Here is a 19,390-nt window from a genome sequence, read left to right on the forward strand (position 1 = left end):
AATTCTGAAAGCTAGAAAATATTTAGAAAATAACTGTAGTTGACACTGGTTAACACATTTAATCATCTTCAAACATTTATTTAAACACTAAGCTCTCTAAAGCTATCAAGCACACAGATGGTTTATACAGCAACTGGGTTATCTGCACTGGACCCTTTAATTTTCATTGCATAGAGAGGTGTGGCAAAATATTGCTGAAAGTCCATGATACAAAATTGAAATTTATCAAAATATATTATCTTTCCTTGCAAATTCATTCACCTCTTCCTATTTTAGACCTATGTCCAAGACAGTGGAGGTTATTTTTAGCTCTTTAAAAACACTGTCAGGAACTCCATTGTGAAACACTTTCTGATTCTTGTAAATAGCCTCATTATTTAAAAGATCAAAAGCATCTTGCTACCATGTGATGCAGCTAACTTTGATCTGATATCATCTAGTCAGACTTCAGAGAAGATAATTATTGGACTGTTAATTTTTCTTGCACTCTGACTGCAAATGTCTCATTTATTCCCCTTCACACTACAGATACCCTAAAAATTAAAAGACTATGTCAATGTTAAAAAATATGGGTCTTGCAACAAAATACTGATGGGCAATTTACATTTTTTTTTAATAAGCATATTAAGTCTAAGGAGACACAGAAATATTTGCATTTTTATCTAGCCAGGTAAGAAAAGAAAACTCTCAATCAATTATTCTGTTTATGAGATGCAATGACTACATAAGAAACTTCAGTGCTTTTCAGAGTTTCCTACTAATAAGGATGAATTCATAAAATAAACAGATTCCGAACAAGTTCAGAGTTCTGGCACATTACTCTGCAAAGAAATTTATCAGGGGATCTCTGTCATCATCTCTCCAGTTTAGTCATGTAATTTCCTTTGAATTCTGTGAGCATTTTCTGTTACATTCATGAACATGATGTTGATTTTTCAGTTAAGTCTGCCACAAATGAGTGATTTACTCATGAAAATAAGAAATGTACATCAATATTGGGCCTAGGTTACAACACTTTTTTTTTTTTAATTCTGTATTTGTGAACTTCCTATGTGAACAGAAACTTTACCAAATAAACCTTTGCTCTACCAGCAGGGTGAATGCAATTGTGTTGGACCATGGCAATGCAGTTTTAGTTTTCCCTTGAGACTGCATAGAATCAGCAATTGTAAATTCTTTCATCTTTGTGTCAGTCTAGTTTCATTCTTAGCACTACCTTGGTATTCTGTCTTCTGGAGATTTTCATCACCTTAAACTCATCCTTACAGTTATGTCATTTTGCTATTGCATTCCTTTCAATGCTCATGAAAATTTATGTACCCTTAATTTCTACATGACACACTTACAACAGAAGGCAAAATGAAGCAAAGTTAGATGCATTACAGACTGACTGCAGACAGGAATAAATTTTTCAATAGGTACATAAACGACTAAGATGCAAATCTCCTATTAATTTTCACAGGAACCGCATGGTCAGACATAATCTATGCCATGATCCTCCAGCCACAGTTGTTCTCACCAACAGATATTGCAATCTCCTGTTGGGGAAAAATATTGGTGTTTCTACTTTTCAAGTAACAGTTAATCCCTGCTGCACACTAGATTTGGAGTCAATACATTTCGGTAAGGCAAATAAAGTGTACTGCCCAACAACTTACCTGCCTTTTCAATATTTGATTCCTTATAATGAAAACGATTCCATAATTAATAGGCTTCCACAATTATAAAGCCACATTTTTATTTTTATCCAGTAAAAGAATGTATCACGTTAATGTACCTAAAGAAATAGAACTGAACCCTCCATCACCACTAATTGCTATATTTTATTATGGCTTCATAAAAGGATATTGTTATACAAGCACTGAATATCCTATAATCCAAATTAAGGCTCTATTCACTAATGAAAGTATTTTTCACGCATAAGCTTTAAAGCTGGAATGCAAAATGAACTGCACATTGAAACACGTTATTGTTTGACTAAGTACTAACCATGCCGTTCTTTAGATCTTACTGAGTAACACTAATGTGCTCGGCTATTGTTCAGTGGTTTAAATAAAGCAAAGAGGAAAAAGGCAGCTATTAGATTTAAACAGATTTTGGATTTCATTAATGTTTGCCATGAGGAAGGAGTGTGGAGGAAAGCAGGTCCTGTCAGAGGGTGTTTTTGTAAGATTTAACAGTGGGAATCCTCAGAACATCACTGCAGAGTGAGGACTTCCATGCACGTATTTGAATTTTTGTAAATTTGATGAGAAGACGCTAAATACACTGGGTTTTCTTTTCTTACCATGCTGGCTGCTCATGACAAATAACTAAAAACCCAAAAACCTTTAAACCTGATTTCCAAGCCGCTGTGCTTGATGTCATGCACAACAGGTACAATCATTTTAATGCCAAAAATGTGGCTTTAGGAATGAGAAATAAAAGGAAAGGACCATGTGCATTAGGCAGTAGCAATTAGCATCTGAAAATGTAAGATGTTCAGCAGCAGAAAGACTATTGAGCATGGTGGAAAGTATTCAGAGATTCACAGGATGGCTTTCATAGGTGTGAATACCTGAGCAGACCAGGGGAGGGACTTGTACAGTTTGCAGTTGTTTGGAGTTCTGAACATAAAGTCATTCTGGAAAAGGGAATAATTAAAAGTGTTCCTGGAAAACCACAGTTCATGTACTCACCCATCACTGACAGCTCTGCAGAGCCGCTGCTGTTCTCATTTTTGTAGGTGACTACACATGTGTATGTTCCAGAATCATCATCAGTCACATTTGATATGAGGAGGTTACTCCCAGCCAGCAAGGAATATTTTTTGGACCTGAAACATTGGTAACACGTCCGCAGTGTGTTAAGGTGTTATCACGATGTAGAAAAATACACACAGCAAATTACACCATAAGTAATTCTCAGCTACTATCTTTGCTGTTAATAGCTTTACCCTTCCATTTTAAATAGCAGCCAGGTCACATTTATGACCAAATTCCACCCTTGGATTTGGTGCAGAGGTTATAGTATCAGCCATAGTATTGCACAGGGGCAGAACTGGCTCCCAAAGTTATCACAGAATCACAGAACAGCATAGTTTGGAAAGGACCTTAAAGATTGTCCAGTTCCAAACCCCTGCCAAGGGCAGGGACACATTCCACTAGACGAGGTTGCTCCAAGCCCCCATCAATTCTGGCCTTGAACACTGCCAGGGATGGGGCAGCTACAAGATGAGTTATAGCAGCAGGTTAAGAGACACACCCAGTCTCACTATTATTTAGAAGGAAAAATCTCATGGCCTCCAAGTGCACCCTTCTGAATTTAAAACATCATTCCGTGGTGGTTGCCTTTAGTTTGCCCAAGGAATGTAACATTAAGATATGTGATGCACAAAGGACTGAGCTACCTGATGGGGAGCACTTCATCTCCTCGCAGCCATGTAAAGGTGGGAGGCGGGTACCCAGAAACACAGCACTCCAGAACAGCATCCTTCCCTTCCATAGCCACCACGTTAGACGGTCGCTGCAGGAAAAACTGCTGCCTGTGCAAACCTGGATCTACAAGAGGAAAGAGACAGTTGTCATCCACTTAAAAAAGCACCCAAACCACCAAACAAAACAAAACAATAATAGGGAATGGGGAATATAAAACATCTGATCAATAACGGGCCCCAGAGACCACAGCTTTCACCGATTCTTACTGATGGGAAAAAGAGAAAATCACTGTACAAAAATATAAAAAGATTTGTATCAAATGGCAATCTTAGAGCTGCTTACATATTGAACCCAAGGGAGCAATCTGAAGGCAGACAAATACCAGCTTTTGGGGAAAGTGAGAAAGGACCCTTTATTAAACAGTCAGAAGACTGGTATTAAAGTCAGGTCTTGGAAAGTCACAGGAAAAGGTACAGTCATGTCAAGAGAAGACAGGGATATACATAAGGTTAAGAGTGGTACTGGATTAACAACACTGCTTTGGAGTCACAAGAGGGAAGTTCGCAAGTAGGGCAGGTGAGAGGAGACATGGAAAGCTTTAGGTTAGGAAAACACAAAAAAATGAAGAATGAAATAACTTGAAAGGTCTGAATTGAGAAGGAATAAGTAGAAAGATCTGTGCTCCAAATTCTCATTTGCCCTGCTTATAAGAGGCCATCTCAGACAATCCTGGAAGCACACAAACTGAATCTCTGCCTCTGCCTGCTATGGGTAGATCATCACTGAGCAGGTCACAACCTAGGCCCAAATCCTGCCCTTTATGTGTGGAATACAAGCAAACAGAACTGTACGCTAAGGAAACCAGTTGCTGTTTAATGAGTCTGTTCCTTCTCTTGAAAATGACTTCATTTCTTACCACAGATGTTGAAAAATATGTGCTGGACCACAGCCATTAAACATTATTCCTTGTTTCTTGACACAAACATAAAACCTACACAATATAAATGAATATTCCCACAAAATTAACAACTACAAGATCTTCCAGGATCATCTCCAATTAATTAACTGGTTCTTCCATACAAGTAGAAAGAAACTGTAACTAGCTGCATGTATTTGTTATAAATTTACAACAACAGCATATTTCAACGTCTTACTGTAACCAGATGGACATGCAATTCCCAGACATCAGTAATTGCAACTGATGCAGAAGTTATCACACACAACTCAATAGTTTCCATCTGTGAAGATGTCTTAGCTGATCACAGTGATGCCTTTGGCCTGTGAATCACATGGCATCTCTTGTAATAACCACAAATACACAAATTACATTAATGTATACAATTAAAATACATGGTAGGTAATTAGCGGAAAAACAAAGGGGTTTTGGTTGGCTTGTTTTCATTTTTTTAAAAAAGTTGGGTATGCAAATATGAAAATAGATGTGCAAAACCAGAAAGCAAACTAAAAACTGTAAATAGCATCCAGATCTTAACACAGAAGTGTCTCCTTCCCTTTAAAAGCGCTCAGTTCTGATATCGCAGAGAGGTCATCTGATTGCAATAAAGATCCTAGTTAGGATGGAAGATGTGAGCAACAGTAAGAAGCACAGCAGTAAAAATATAGGGAAATTACACCAATAAAGATTACATTTTAAGTTATAAACAGGAGATGATTAAGAATTGAAACCACAGGCTTTAGCAGAATATATTTGGCTGAGAGGGTTCTTCAAATACATCTGGAATAAATGAAATTCCAGAGCTGGTATAGGCTGGGTATTAGACAAAGCTGCAAAATCCTAAGCCACGCAAAACTATTTCAACACATATTACTGTGCTGTACTTGAAAAAAAGAAAAGAGAAAAAAAAAGCAGGATAGTATGTTCAAATTTTATGGGGGTATATAATTCATTTGTGTTGCACAGGACACTAAAAACAACATTAATGAGACATTACTATTGTCTTAACTCCTCCAAAGAAAATTATGTTTTCATTGTAATTCTGTCACCAGTCTCAAGATCAGTTAATAGCTATCATTGATTAAAGAAACACCATATTTCAACCAAAATGAAACAACACAGTATTTTACTAGGAAGTTTTCCTCTCTCCTGTAATTTCTCTGGCAAAATTTTCAGTGTTACTGGGGGAAATAATTGAATGAATATCCAAGTGAAAGGAAAGGAGTTAGCATTCAGGGATGCAGGCACACAGCTAGACCAAGTCCAAGGTTAAAGTAAGAGGGTGCCGACATGAGAAACTGCTGAACATTGAAAGGGCAAAGTCACCATCCAACACCAAATAGGGATTCAAATTGTTAGACAACGATGGTAGATGACAGAGGAAGGACTCAAAGGTAGGTAAGTATCTTTTATTATTATTATGGGATCTTTTAATTAATCTAAAATTGTCAGAAAAACTTTATTCTAAAATGTATTCAGAATTAGTTTTGTATTTAATGGGTAGCTATATATAATTCCAGCATGAGAAATTACCAATGCTACACATCCCTGTAATATATCTCTGCGTTCATCCCCAGTAAAGCTTAACATATAATAATCATCTCCTCATGTCTTGCTGACCTCCCTTTTGCAACAGTTCTGATTTAGGATGGTTCCTTTTGCCTCCAGGAGACAACTGTGCTTGTAATACGGCATTGCCTTGGGCTGGCTGCTGCTCATCTATGCTGCATTGCCTGGAGAAAGGAGAGTCCTGTCTTCACCATAGAGCTGCTGTCGCCTGCTCTTCATCATCCCCATCTCTTGCTCCATTCAAGCCTCTTAAACAGAAGCCTAAGCTTGCACTTGAGCTTTTCTGAACTCCCCAATGATATAGCTGCTAGCTGAAATGGCAGCATCTTCTCTACAGCCCTCTATCTCCTGGAAACACAGCTATAAAGTGGATGGAAACCAGATGTGTCAGTTGTGAAACAACCTTTTGCTGCTTGGTTTCCACTTGACCGGAGAGTGCAGAGTACAGTCAAAGTTAGCAGGCTAAAGCCACATAGCATTAAAGAAAATACCAGTTACAGGAAGGAAAAAAAAAGAAGAAAATACCTTATTATTTTCAGAAAATAAGAGGGGGGAGAGAGCTGGGATTTCAAATCCATGAAAATCAGAACTTGCATGTTATTCTGGTAAGTCTCCTTCAGGAGGTGGAAACTATGCAAACCAACTGTACCACAGCAGTCACAACTGCAGTCAGTCCTGGTGTCCATGCAGTAAAGAATCAGTTTTAGTACTGGAGAGGTCTGGATAGAATAACTAACACATTTTGTTTACGCATCAAGAAGCAAACCCACAGCTTTAATGACACACAGTGCTATTTAGTGAGGAGGACTGACTTGCTATCACGGACTATCCAAGTTGATATATCACAACCCTGGGCTTTGTGCCTCCTTCCAAAAAACAGAGGTGGCCTAAAACCAGAGCTCGGTAACTAGAACACAAAAGACAGTGTTATCAGGAGCTACAGCTACTCAACCATAGCCCTACAAGGGACCAAGGAGTCTTGCAAAGCACCTTTTCCTCAGGAAGGGTATCCACAATTTCCTCTCAGAGCTGTGATCTGTCTTGAGCAACCACATGGTGTTAGATGTTAAAAGAATTCACTGACCAAAAAGCCTGTGGGACCATGGAGTGCAGTCCTCTGCAGAAGAGTGTTATTCTGAAGGTGGTATGGTCTCCACTCACATATGCTTGGCAGTGGAAAAAATACACAAATTAAAAATTGATCAATAATAATAAAAACAAACAAACAAAAAATCACTAAATGTGTTCTGAGCAAACCCCACAAAAATATGCATCAGTGACACAACAGACCTGGTGAGATGCTCAGGCCTTCTTGTGAGCTGAAGGAACACATCTAGTTCCCAGGCAGCAATTTCAGTATCTGATTCAGACTTGTCTGATTAAAAACTAGCTCCTCACCATTGCACAAGTGCAACCAGTTATTTTGAGCTGAGGAATAGAAAAAGATCAGCCCAGCAAATTAAATTTTTACATTTGAGAGAAAGGAAAAGTAAGTGAGCAGATTTTTAAGACTAAAGGGTCATTAAACCTTGGGTTTTGTATAGACAGACCACAAAATCACACCCATCCTGAGCTCAAGGAAGGTGTCCAGTCCTGATTATAAAGATATCCAAGGTCTCATTAAATCCTTCTCCACTTGATTGAAGAGCACTCAGTGTATTCTCCCCGACAAGGTACTTGTACGCTATAATCAAGCCCACATAATCAACTAACTGTGGACCAGCTTGAGCAGATGAGAAATTCTTCACATGAAGCCCTGGCCTATTAAAGGCATTGGGTTTGTTTCAGCCGTGGTTTAAGCTCTTGGGCACCAATGTGTCTGCTGTGCCCTGACCTCATGGCGACGACCCCATCCATGGGGATGTGATCCGACACCTCTTGGTCCTTTCCAACATTAGCTTTCCAAGAAAAATTGTTAGATTGTGACCACATGGAGCAAGCTGCTTCCACCTACGGGCCATAGACCCCCATTACTGCCCGTGCTCACAGCACATGCTTGGAGCCTGGCGCCAATGGAAGTCTGGCTTCCCAACCTGCAGAGCACCTACCACATCAACATGAGTTAAAAATTTTCTATATATTAATGTTTAAGAGCAAGCATTTCTAAAAAATTCCTAAAAAAATCTAAGAAATCCTAAATCCAATTAAGAAGCAGTGAGCTGTAACAACTTATTTTCCCTGAACAAAGCAAAACCTCTCATTTCATACTTAGCCTTTTTCTTGAGCACACAATGTGCAGTAATGAGGCACAGCTATACATATATTTTCCATGCTCGTTAAGTTAGTGACAAGTAGTTGAGATTCAAAGCCACAAACAGGATCTGTGAACGTGTGTGTGATTCCAATAGTCCCACTGCACTGATACCTGAGAATACCATGCTATCTGCAAAAAAACAGTACACCTTCACAAAGCCTTATTAGGAAAAGTCCATTCATCTCCATCTTATAGATGGTTGGTGGAACAATTGAGATATTTTGTCATGTAACTGAAGGCATATATGTATTCAGCAGCAATGACTAGCTTTGAATTAGGGTTTTTCCACATTCTTATGTTGAAGGCATAGATTCTGCCACAGTTTACCAGCATATTTTATAGCCAATCACTAATGGCTCTCTCAACAAACCCTCAGATTTGTGTCACTATGCATTGATACAAGTTGAGGAACTTAAGTCTCATACCAAGTTGGTCTTAAGCAAGTGGAACTAAAGGCAATGTGATTTATTTCTGTCTTCCAAGAAAAATTAAGTTGCAAGCAGTTCACTAGGATTCAGCAATAGAAATGCAGTTCTTTGGCACTTGAAGAAAAAAACGCTACTGCAGTATTTTAGCTACATTATGTATTGAAAAAAAGAAATGCTTCCATAAAAATGTGTTGCCTCCTGTTGTATGGGATCTCACTGTGCTAAGCTACTTTGTGCTACAGCGCTTTTGTGTTCTTCAATTGATGAAAGACTCCCATCACATCATACCCATGAAATTTTTTTCTGAATGTATTTGAGTAACATTACAGTTTACTGGTACAATTTTGTTGTTTTGTTTTGTTTTTTTTTTTATTGCAGTAGTTTTTGTACTGCAAACTGAGATGCCTTTAATGTGACACTGATGTGACAGACTATCTCTAAGCGTCCACAGTCACATTTCTAAATTTGATTAAGAGGCACAAATATTTATACCAAATAAAACCCAATTTTGCTTTCTGTTTTCAGTGAAGAAAGGCCAGCAAAATCTCCCAGCCTGATCTCACCATCGTGCCTGGAGGCTGAACACTTAATCCCAAGGAGAAAGCAAGGGTTATGTGTGAACAGCATTAGAGAAATCTGTCATTAAAATGATACTGATCTCTCAATCTACAGAACACATTAAAATGTATAGCCAGAATGCAGCACTACTTTGGAATTTTGCAGTTTTGCCTCCACCTCATTGTTTCTGCTTCATCCCTTCTGCTCTGCCCAAAACCACAAGCCTGGCCCAGCAAACCACTGGAATGTATCATAACCAGGGGCATCTAAGTAGTAAGTACACACAAAGACTGTCACATTAGCACCAACACGCATCAGGGCGTGAAGACATTCTTCTTACCATAGTGACTTCAAAATACATTAACTAAAGAGCAAGGGAAACTGTGCCAAGTCACTGCTGGAATGTATGTACATGAGTCCTATTTCCAACTTTAATGATGATTTCTTTTGAGACACTCAGTTTCCTCATCCATAATGGTGACAAAAATATTTACAGGCCTTTACTTACTCTTTTTGATCCTTTGATAAAGGAATAATATAAAATTTATTAATGCAGGGGTGCAGAAGGGTTACTGCTGGTTTGTGTTTACAAGACAAAAGGAGAAAGCTTTTTCTCTAGCCATTAAAATTTTAGAGGCAAAATTGAAACAGAATGAGGAACTGTTCCACAACTGCATCATCTTCTACTCTGAAAAAGGAGAACACAGCTGAGTTGAGACTGTGGCAACACATTTACACTCTCACTTTCGTCTGATCATCAGAATTTTGGCAGGCATTACTTGGACCTACATCATCCTTGAGATGCAAAGACACGAGTGATTAAAGAACAGTGGCTTGATCCAGGTAGTTACTGAATACAGGGAAGAACCTAGTACAAGTTTTTCTATGCAGTGATAAATGAATATAACTGAAGAGGAAAAAGATTTTACTACCAGTCTCAGTCTGTTTTGAGATGAAAAGAAAGAATTAATTTAAAAAAAAAAGACTGGGTTACTCAATTTTTAGAAACAAGTAGCAGCCCCAAACTGATTCATAGTTTTCAAATGGTAAACAGGAAAACCTTTTAAATCATTTTTATGGCCATTTCCCAAACCTCCTCTAAACCTCCTGCAGCATTTCTGAAAACGTGGTCCCCAGTGAGGCACACTCCATCACATGGACCTCAGCATGTCATCACACATCTACTGCACCATGACCCAGCCATCACTGCCATTATCTTCACTGGGACCTCATTCGCCTCTCACTGCACCGTTTCACCTTTGTTCTGTCAATTACCCACAATGAACCACAAGATGTTTGTCACAGGGAAGCATTTGCTCCAGGCCCTAGATGCTCCTATGACATGGCCAATAGGACCCATCACATTAAAATTCTTTTTTTTTTTTAAATTCTGACCCATTTATAAATTTTTGTCCAGTGAACCACATTCTTTGGTATTCACCACTACTGTGATACATGCAGACAACTTCAATTGTAGTTTGGTTGTTTTATCCTGTATTTGAGAGTACTTTATCAAGAATATATCCCTGGCTCTTAGTGAGGACTCCCACCAAAAAAAAATAAGTACTTGATCCATAACTATTTCTATTTGGAGGCTCGATAGGTACAAATCTAATCTAGCACACAAATCCTTTACTGATTTTCAGTTGCTCTTTTGTTTTAGGCAAGAAACCCTCCCAGAAATAATAGAATCACAGAATGGTTTGGGTTGGAAGGGACTTTAAAGATCATCTAGTTCCAAACCCTGCTATCAGCAGGGCCACTTTCCAATTTACTATAATGATAAAGTTCATAACCAAAAATTATGTTAACATAATCTGTTTTCATACACTGATACTGAATGGTTTTAATAGCATAGATCATTCTATTATTTTGTGTCTCAGGGATGGCAACCTGGCACACCATTAGGTACTTGAGAGTTGGCTTGTTCCACACCACTGGAACCTTCAGTATTCAAAACTTATGGTCAAGAATTAACAGCCCTGAGAATTTCTCGGCTCCTCCAGGAGCTACATTTTTATTTAGATACAATGACCTGAAAACATCTGGTTTTAGAACAGCTTTTCAAGCCACTCATGTCAAGATAGTACTAAGTACATGAGTACACTCATGTCAACACGAGTACTTGAAATCATGAGATGGTTGAGTTTGAGATCCTCAGGACAGTGAGAAGAGCATGCAGCAAGCTCACTGCCCTGGACTTCAAAAGAGCAGACTTTGGCCTCTTCATGAACCTGCTTAGTAAGGTTCCATGGGATATAGCCCTAGAGGGCAGGGGGGCCCAAAACTGTTGGTTGATATTCAAGGATCACCTGCTACAAGCTCAGCAGTGTTGCATCCCAACTAGAAGGAAGTGTAGCAGGAGGGCCAGGAGACCTCCTTGGATGGATAAGGAGATGCTGAGGCAAATTAGAGGGGAAGAAAAGAGGCTTATAAAAGGTGGAAGCAAGGACAGGTGGCATGGGAAGAATACAGGGATGTTGTCTGGGAAGCTAGGGACCAGGTTAAGAAAGCTAAGGCCCAGTCAGAATTAAACTTGGCTAGGGATGTGAAAGATAACAGGAAAGGGTTCTATGAGTACACTGGGAAAAAAAGACAGACTAGGGACAACATGGGCCCCCTCCAGAAGCTCTCAGGAGAACTGGCTACCCTGGGTTTGGAAAAGGCTGAGAATTTCAATGACATTTTTGCCTCTGTTTTCACTGCCAAATGCTCTGACCACACCACACAAGTCTTGGAAGGCAGATGCAGGGACTGAGAGAATGAAGCCCTTGGGACCACCATAGGAGAGGATCTGGTTCGAGACCATCTTAAGAACCTGAATGTACACAAGTCCATGGGACCTGACGAAATCCATCCACGGGTCCTGAAGGAGCTGGCGAATGAAGTTGCTAAGCCACTTTCCATCACATTTGAAAAATTGTGGCAGTCAGGTGAAGTTCCCGATGACTGGAAAAAGGGAAATATAACCCCCATTTTCAAGGAGAAAACGGATGACCCAGGGAACTACAGACCAGTCAGCAAGTTTGCCAATGACAAAGCTGTGTGGTTCAGTTGATACCCTGGAGGGAAGGAATGCCATCCAGAGGGACCTCGACATGCTTGTGACGTGGGCTGATGCCAACCTCATGAAGTTTAACCATGACAAGTGCAAGGTCCTGCACCTGGGTCGGAGCAATCCCAGGCACAGCTACAGGTTGGGCAGAGAAGAGATTCAGAGCAGCCCAAGGAGAAGGACTTGGGGGTGTTGGCTGATGAGAAACTGAACATGAGCCGGCTTCAGTGTGCGCTCACAGCCCAGAAAGCAACCGTATCCTGGGCTGCATCAAGGGGAGCGTGACCAGCAGGTCCAAGGAGCTGATCCTGCCCCTCTACTCTGCTCTTGTGAGACCTCACCTGGAGCATTGTGTGCAGTTCTGGTGTCCTCAACATAAAAAGGACATGGAACTGTTGGAACAAGTCCAGAGGAGGCCACAAGGATGATCAGGGGACTGGAGCACCTCCTGTATGAAGACAGGCTGAGAAAGTTGGGGCTGCTCATCCTGGAGAAGGGAAGGCTGCGTGGAGACCTCATAGCAGCCTTCCAGTATCTGAAGGAGGCCTATAGGGATGTTGGAGAGGGACTCTTCATTAGGGACTGTAGTGACAGGACAAGGGGTAACGGGTTAAAACTTAACCAGGGGAAGTTTAGACTGGATATAAGGAGGAAATTCTTCACTCTAAGGGTGGTGAGGCACTGGAATGGGTTGCCCAGGGAAGTAGTGAATGCTCCATCCCTGGCAGTGTTCAAGACCAGGTTGGAGAGAGCCTTGGCTGACATGGGTGTCCCTGCCCATGGCAGAGAGGTTGGAACTAGATGATCTTAAGGTCCTTTCCAACCCTAACTATTCTATGGTTCTATGATTCTATGATTCTAATTTTTTTAATGTAAAAATAACTCAGTGCCATATGTACAAGCCCCTTAAAAAAAAAAAAATCAGTATTTCCTTTTTTGAATAATTTTGTAAATATTGAAACAAGTTTTGCCATTTTCAGCCACACATAGTATTGTTGTTTCAGTTACATCTGAAAAGTATTTGTACCCTGAACTAAAGTTCAGGGTACAAATTTAGTACAAATTTAGTACAAATTAGGTACAAATTTAGGGTACAAATTTAGTAATTCTTGATATCGTTCAAATTTAGTAATTCTTGATATCTTTCATGTCTTTGATTCCTTTGAGTCTCAACAAACGGGGGGGAGGGGGAGTTAATTCATAATAATTATTATCAGATTACTTGTTCCACTTTTTATATTTTTCTCATTTCTTTGTAATCAGATTTAAGGGGGTTTCATTTAAGTCTGCTTTTCGTTTCAGTGTGTTACAGTAACTTTCTATTTTGTATATCAAAATATACTTGTAACTCCCCGACAGCCATTTGCTTCATTCCACTTAAATTCCCTCTGGCTGCTAATCTGACTCATGCACAGGGGAATTCTCTTCTGATTTAAGAGATAATTTTACAGAAGGTAGTGGCAATGGGATAGATGCATATGTTTTCCTGGCAGATTGAGTTGGTGGCAGAGAAGAAAGCAGTGTGTTTCATGCAATTAAAAATAACAACTAAAAAAAAATAAATCAAGAGTTTGTAAAAAAAAAGCTTAGCTACAACTTTTAGTTGCATCCATCATCTCTGATGTGTAGGATATGCAATAGTCATAGTTATTAATACCTTATTAGTATGTTATTATTAGTAGTATGAAATAATATTCCATATTACAGCTCTAGTTACACTACTTAGCATGAAACAAATCTCAAAGCGGGAATGCAAAGGCTGTTCCAACACTGCAGAATTCCCTTTTGTTTTGTATTCTTTGTGAACTGCATCTTAAGAGCAGGACTGGTAACAAATTTAAAGTGACCTTTCTTGTTCTCCCTCTATACCCAGATTTGCAATCCAGCCTACGCTCCGCTATCCGCCAGTGTCAGCCTCCTCAAGCAACCTCAGTTCCATAAGGACCACCACATAAAGGAACCTCCCAATAACAACTTACACTTTCAAATACGTTCAGAAGTAAATGACATCATATTCTTAATGCCCTTGTTCTGAACTCAATCTGTGCTTCAAATACAAGTGCTAAACCCAATCCCTATTTAAAGCAATCACCGAAACCCCTATGCATAAATAAATAAATGCAATTTTCATAAATAAAAACACTAATCTGGCAACCAGCCAGAGATTTGCTGAGCAAATGGCTCTTTGGTGGGTATGAGTTATTCTCCTTGTGGTTGCATTGATCCTGACATCAGCTCCACGCTAAGAGGACACACTGACTTGTACCTACGTCTCTGCCCGCCTGCTCTTTTTTATTTCCAACCAGGCAAGACACTATAACATGGGAAATGGATATTTACATGTATTATGTAAGAGATTACTTAAACACTAATCAGATTTATGTAAGGGAGAGAGGCAAAATAGCTCATTCCCCAGGATTATTAATGAGAATTTTAAATTTAACCTTTGGGGGTTTTTAGTGAAAGGTCAGAATATAGCTAGCTTATAAAGTGACATCAACAGCGCTATTTGTTTGGACAGCTGGCAGCGAGGATAACCCAGATACTAGAAGTTATTATGTGGATATTCTGTAACTAGGATTTTACCTTGTAGGAACACAAATGGAAAGATAATAGCATGTGTAAATGTGTGAATACTCTCACACTGCTGCCTCTTTGAACTTGAATTTAACAGATGACATCAGAGGTGGATATGCTTACTAAATAAGAAAGTATTTTTACCCCCAGCTGATCCTAATATGACCAATACCAGAAGAAAAATCAGAGTAATTACACTATTGCTAAGTAACACAGCTTGCTCTGTGACAGGGCATGCCCCATCCAAATAGCTGTCCTCTAACGAGGTAAAAATGAAGCCTTTAATAAGAATTACACCAGTTCAAAGGCACAAGTGATGCCTGTGCTTGGTGCACTGCTAAGGACAAGGCTGTTGATCCATCTGTTGCTTGGTTTGAAAGGCAGGAGAAGCAGCAGCAAATAAAAATCCATCCTTGATTTAAGCACTATGGATGGAAAATCCAGCTCAGAGAACAAACAGTTCCAATGGCTATTGCTGGGTTTAAGTGTTTGATTTCTTTTTTATGTTCACAAGAATGTAGCTCCAGGTTTCTAGTCAGTAGTTTTTCATGCAGTATATAAAAAAGTTTCAGGTTAAAGAGCCTTACCCCCACCAAGTAAGTGCTTAGAGAACACATTAGCAGCAAGTCTGTAAAGCTCTCCTTGATAAAGTACAAAATTTCCCAAGTGTTTACCAAAAGGCAGGCTATGTACAGTAAAAACTGTAATTCTTTTATGAACTATCATTAATTTATCAACATTCACTCTCTTAGCTCATATTTGGTTGGTATTCATATAAGAGAAACGCCTTGCAGAGCATCCTCAGCTCTGAACAGAGGCTTTGCACACTTGTGTGCATCACCTCGCTGGTAAAAGAGCATCAAAATACATGTGGTACAAAACGAGTTCAGCTTATGCCACAGTCTGGAACCATCTGTGGAGGGAAGCATCTCCGGCATTGTGCATCACACCTGCAACTTGTACACCTAGAGGTAACACTGGTTTTGCTGGTGGTTTTTTATGGTAATTTTGTTGTTATTTGGTTGGGTTTCTGTATGTACTGATTGGAATTAGGGCAAGGCACCACTGCAGAAAATAGACACTGGAGAACATATATGTGGAACTGGTTAGATTTAAAAAGAAAAACAGAAAAATCACAAGTTCAATATTTATTTTAAATTAGCCACATCTGCTGCAAATCTGTTTTTGTCCAAGAATAAACACTCATAAGCACTATCTGTTGAGGTTAAGAATAAGTTAAAAATCTGACTTGGATAACTATTGGCCGAAACGGAACTTACACCCACACTGGGATCCTCCCAGGGTATAAAAGATGAGAAGAATACTTGTAAGTTATCTCTGTACCTGATTAAAGTGTGTGGTGTGAAAAACTGATGGCTGAGCTTTGAAGAGATTTGTGTTTCCACTTAGCCAGACCCTCCTTAGGACTAAGTTTAACTGTAAAACTCATATTAAACAACAGACTCAGACCGAATAGCATCATTCAGTATATTCCAGCTGTTTCGTTTCCCACACAGACATATATTGGATGTCCTCAGATGAGATGCTTCCTGTACTAACACGACTATTCAGAATCATGTATCACAGACTGGTTTGTGTTGGAAAAGACATTAAAACTCGCTCAGCTCCAACCCCCTCCAACGGGCAGGGACACCTTCCACTAGAGCAGGTTGCTCCAAGCTCTGTCCAACCTGGCCTTGAACACTGCCAGGGATGGGGCAGCCACAGCTTCCCTATCAGGCTAAGACAGTGATAACTGCCAAACTCTGCCAGCACTATGATGTTATATTTAAATAAACCCAACATCACAACTGCTTTTATTTTAAAAAGTGGAGCTGCTTAAGGATCAAAGTAAGCCTGATCTCATGGGGCAACTTCTGTTGCATGCAGTTCCTTAAACACAACCATCAACCTCTCGCTCCTAGTTCCTTCTCATGAGATCCATTTCAACTTGGTCCTCTTTGCTGCTGTTACCCTCCTCTCTTCAGAAGTGCAACCGTGAGGAAGGAGCTGAATCACACAGCAGCAACCGAGATCTGCTTGCATTAAATATGAAGGAATTACATGATATTGTTACTGTTATCTTGCACTGCAGCTCAGCAGACAAACTCGGAGACTAGAAAGAGCCTCCATAATAGACAAGAGTACAATGGCAGATTACCTGAACAGCTAATGATAAATGCAAGATTATTATTTATAAATACAGAATTAATAGCTTTCAGGCATCAAAAGACTCAATTTTTGCTTTTAAAATCCCTCTGTATTTCTGAAGTGTCAGAACTCCCAAAGAAACTTACTCATTAATTTACAGAAGCATTGAATTCTATATATAGAATTATAAATTCTATAAATTCATTCCTTAGTACTGGTTTGTATAGGATCTTTTGTGTTCCCCCCCCCCCCCCCCTTTTTTTTTTGGTACTGTAGCATTATTTCCTCTAAATTAATTAGATGAGGACATGTAGTTAGGTGAGTACCTGAATATTTTCTCATGTTTTCAGTATTTGCTGTATTTATTTTTTTTTTCCACTTTTTTGCCCAGGATTATATATCTGGACCCCAGAGAAAACAACAGCACTCCAATTAGAAAGCTGAAAAATATGCATTTGGAATGAGCTTTCTGCAAAAAGCTGCAATAGCCACTGTTATAATTAAAAGTAATAAATGAAACCTGGCACATTGAAAACTCCTCAAGATTTTTGCTCAAGTTTGCTGGGGCTTTTTTAATAAATGCTCTTCAAAATTTCCTCTCATATGGCCTGTGTACTCCCACATGTATATGGTTTCTGACGGAGGATTTAGTGAGGCTGGAGCTGTTTGTGACATGCGCTTATTGATCAGCCCTATCAGAGCCTCCCCAGGCAGAATCAAACTCCACAAAGGAAACATGCTTGCAAATGGTCACTTTTACAGTCTCTTTTAGTTATCAAAGATAAAACTTCATGCCTAGTGCCTTGCCCCACCTTTCCAACACATTAACTGCCTACAAACAACTCCTCTTTGGTATAGAGGTTGAAGGTTCAACTATTCCTTCATTAACATGTCGAGTTAAGCTACAAATTTGGGTCTGTTAGGGTGAATTTCACTTTTTTATCCAGGAAAGTGGTAATTCCTTTATTCAAATACTTTGTTTTTCTAACCTGTATTCATGTTGGATGATCGATTTTTCTATCAAGATGAGATACAGAGAACTCCAGACCGACCATGATGTCAGATCAAATATTTCAGCCACAGGCTCTTTGACTAAATAAACTGAATGACAAAAGATGTTTATACCTCATTCTTTTTTCTTGTGTTACCCTTGGAAGCTGTAGAGAACAGCAGAAATTATTTGCCAGGATTGTGGTCAGTTTTATCACAGATCCTGACAGATATGCTTTGTGTTCAAACAAATCACGACGACTCTCTGTGGAAGAAGCAGCATTTTAAAAATACAGAATTATGATATACTACCTAAATTTTTGTTTTGTTTTGTTTTGTTGCCTGTTACTCTGAATAGGATTTAAGGCTTTTTCTTTTTTTTTTTTTTTTTCTCCTTACTAACCAGGGGAAAAAGGCCAACAAGAGTATTCTGCCTCCACTAATTATGGTATAGGAGAGCTGCAATGGAAGACTCGTTTCTACCAACAAGCAAAAATAGGAAAGGCAGAGTTATCAGCAAAGTATTGGATAGTTCTGAACCATCAAAGCGTGTACATGAGAACAAGATTCCCAAGAGGCTCAATAAGATCTGAATTTTTGTTTCAGGAGCAGCACTCATTTGTTTTAAGAGCTGCTGTCTGCTCACATTATCCTGAAATGAGACCTTGTGCTGCTTGCCCTAAGCCAAAGTCTGACAGACTCCACTAGTTCCTTGTTTTATATTTTCCTCATTATTTGCTCCAGTGTTTCCCTGGTATAAAATTTTAACATGCCAGGAAGAGATAAATTAATTCCTCTCTCTCCTATAGACAGCCTGAGAGAGGCCATTTAACCAGGATGTAAATGACCGAAATTGGGATAAGGAAGAAACATCAATCCATCCACAAATGATCAGAAATGTATATGCATGGCAAATTAACAATACCCTGAGGAGCTGAGGAGGCTGAAAGAAAGCTTCTAGGTCTGCCTAAAATACAAAGTTTTGTGCTTCTCTTAATTTTAATCAAGAGATATGAAAGAATATTCTTTTCCCTCATACATCTCATTGCTATTAATAACCACAGAGACAGGAATGTCTCAGTGCTGCCCAATGCATACTAAATGGCACAAGGCTCTAAGGCTCCTGGCGAGCCTGGAAGCCCCAAGAGCAACCACCCTGGGGCAGCCTGTTAGACAAGCAAATGGATGGGGAACAGGTCCACACTACAGAGATCAGGTGCAAGCTGTGGTCCCAACAAACATTGGGAAAAGCCCACAGAGAGCTGCAGGTGATGTGGTTTTCCCTTGTTGCTAGCTATTCTGGCTTGCATTTTGCTTTGTAGCTCCTAGAAGATCAATATTTGCTACTGAGGACATGGTTGTAGGTTCAGAGACTGAGGGGTAGGTTCTGTTTTTGGCATCAAATCCCAAACAAAAGCCTGTATTTCCCCAGATTGA

General features: G+C 39.4%; 1 protein-coding gene across 1 annotated transcript in view; it reads right to left on the reverse strand.

Annotated features, from left to right (window-relative positions):
• DCC (DCC netrin 1 receptor) overlaps positions 1–19,390 on the reverse strand; it is a 602,068-nt gene that overhangs the window by 307,524 nt on the left and 275,154 nt on the right. Inside the window, exons 4-5 of the mRNA XM_062615397.1 lie at positions 3,389–3,539; positions 2,679–2,815 (exon numbers count right to left, since the gene is read on the reverse strand). Coding sequence (XP_062471381.1) covers positions 2,679–2,815; positions 3,389–3,539 — 288 coding nt within the window. The remainder of the gene's footprint in view (positions 1–2,678; positions 2,816–3,388; positions 3,540–19,390) is intronic.

The sequence above is a fragment of the Pezoporus occidentalis genome, unplaced genomic scaffold, assembly GCF_034315485.1.
Source record: "Pezoporus occidentalis ecotype Australia unplaced genomic scaffold, CSIRO_AGI_Poc_V1 ctg180, whole genome shotgun sequence".
Classification (NCBI taxonomy): domain Eukaryota; kingdom Metazoa; phylum Chordata; class Aves; order Psittaciformes; family Psittacidae; genus Pezoporus; species Pezoporus occidentalis.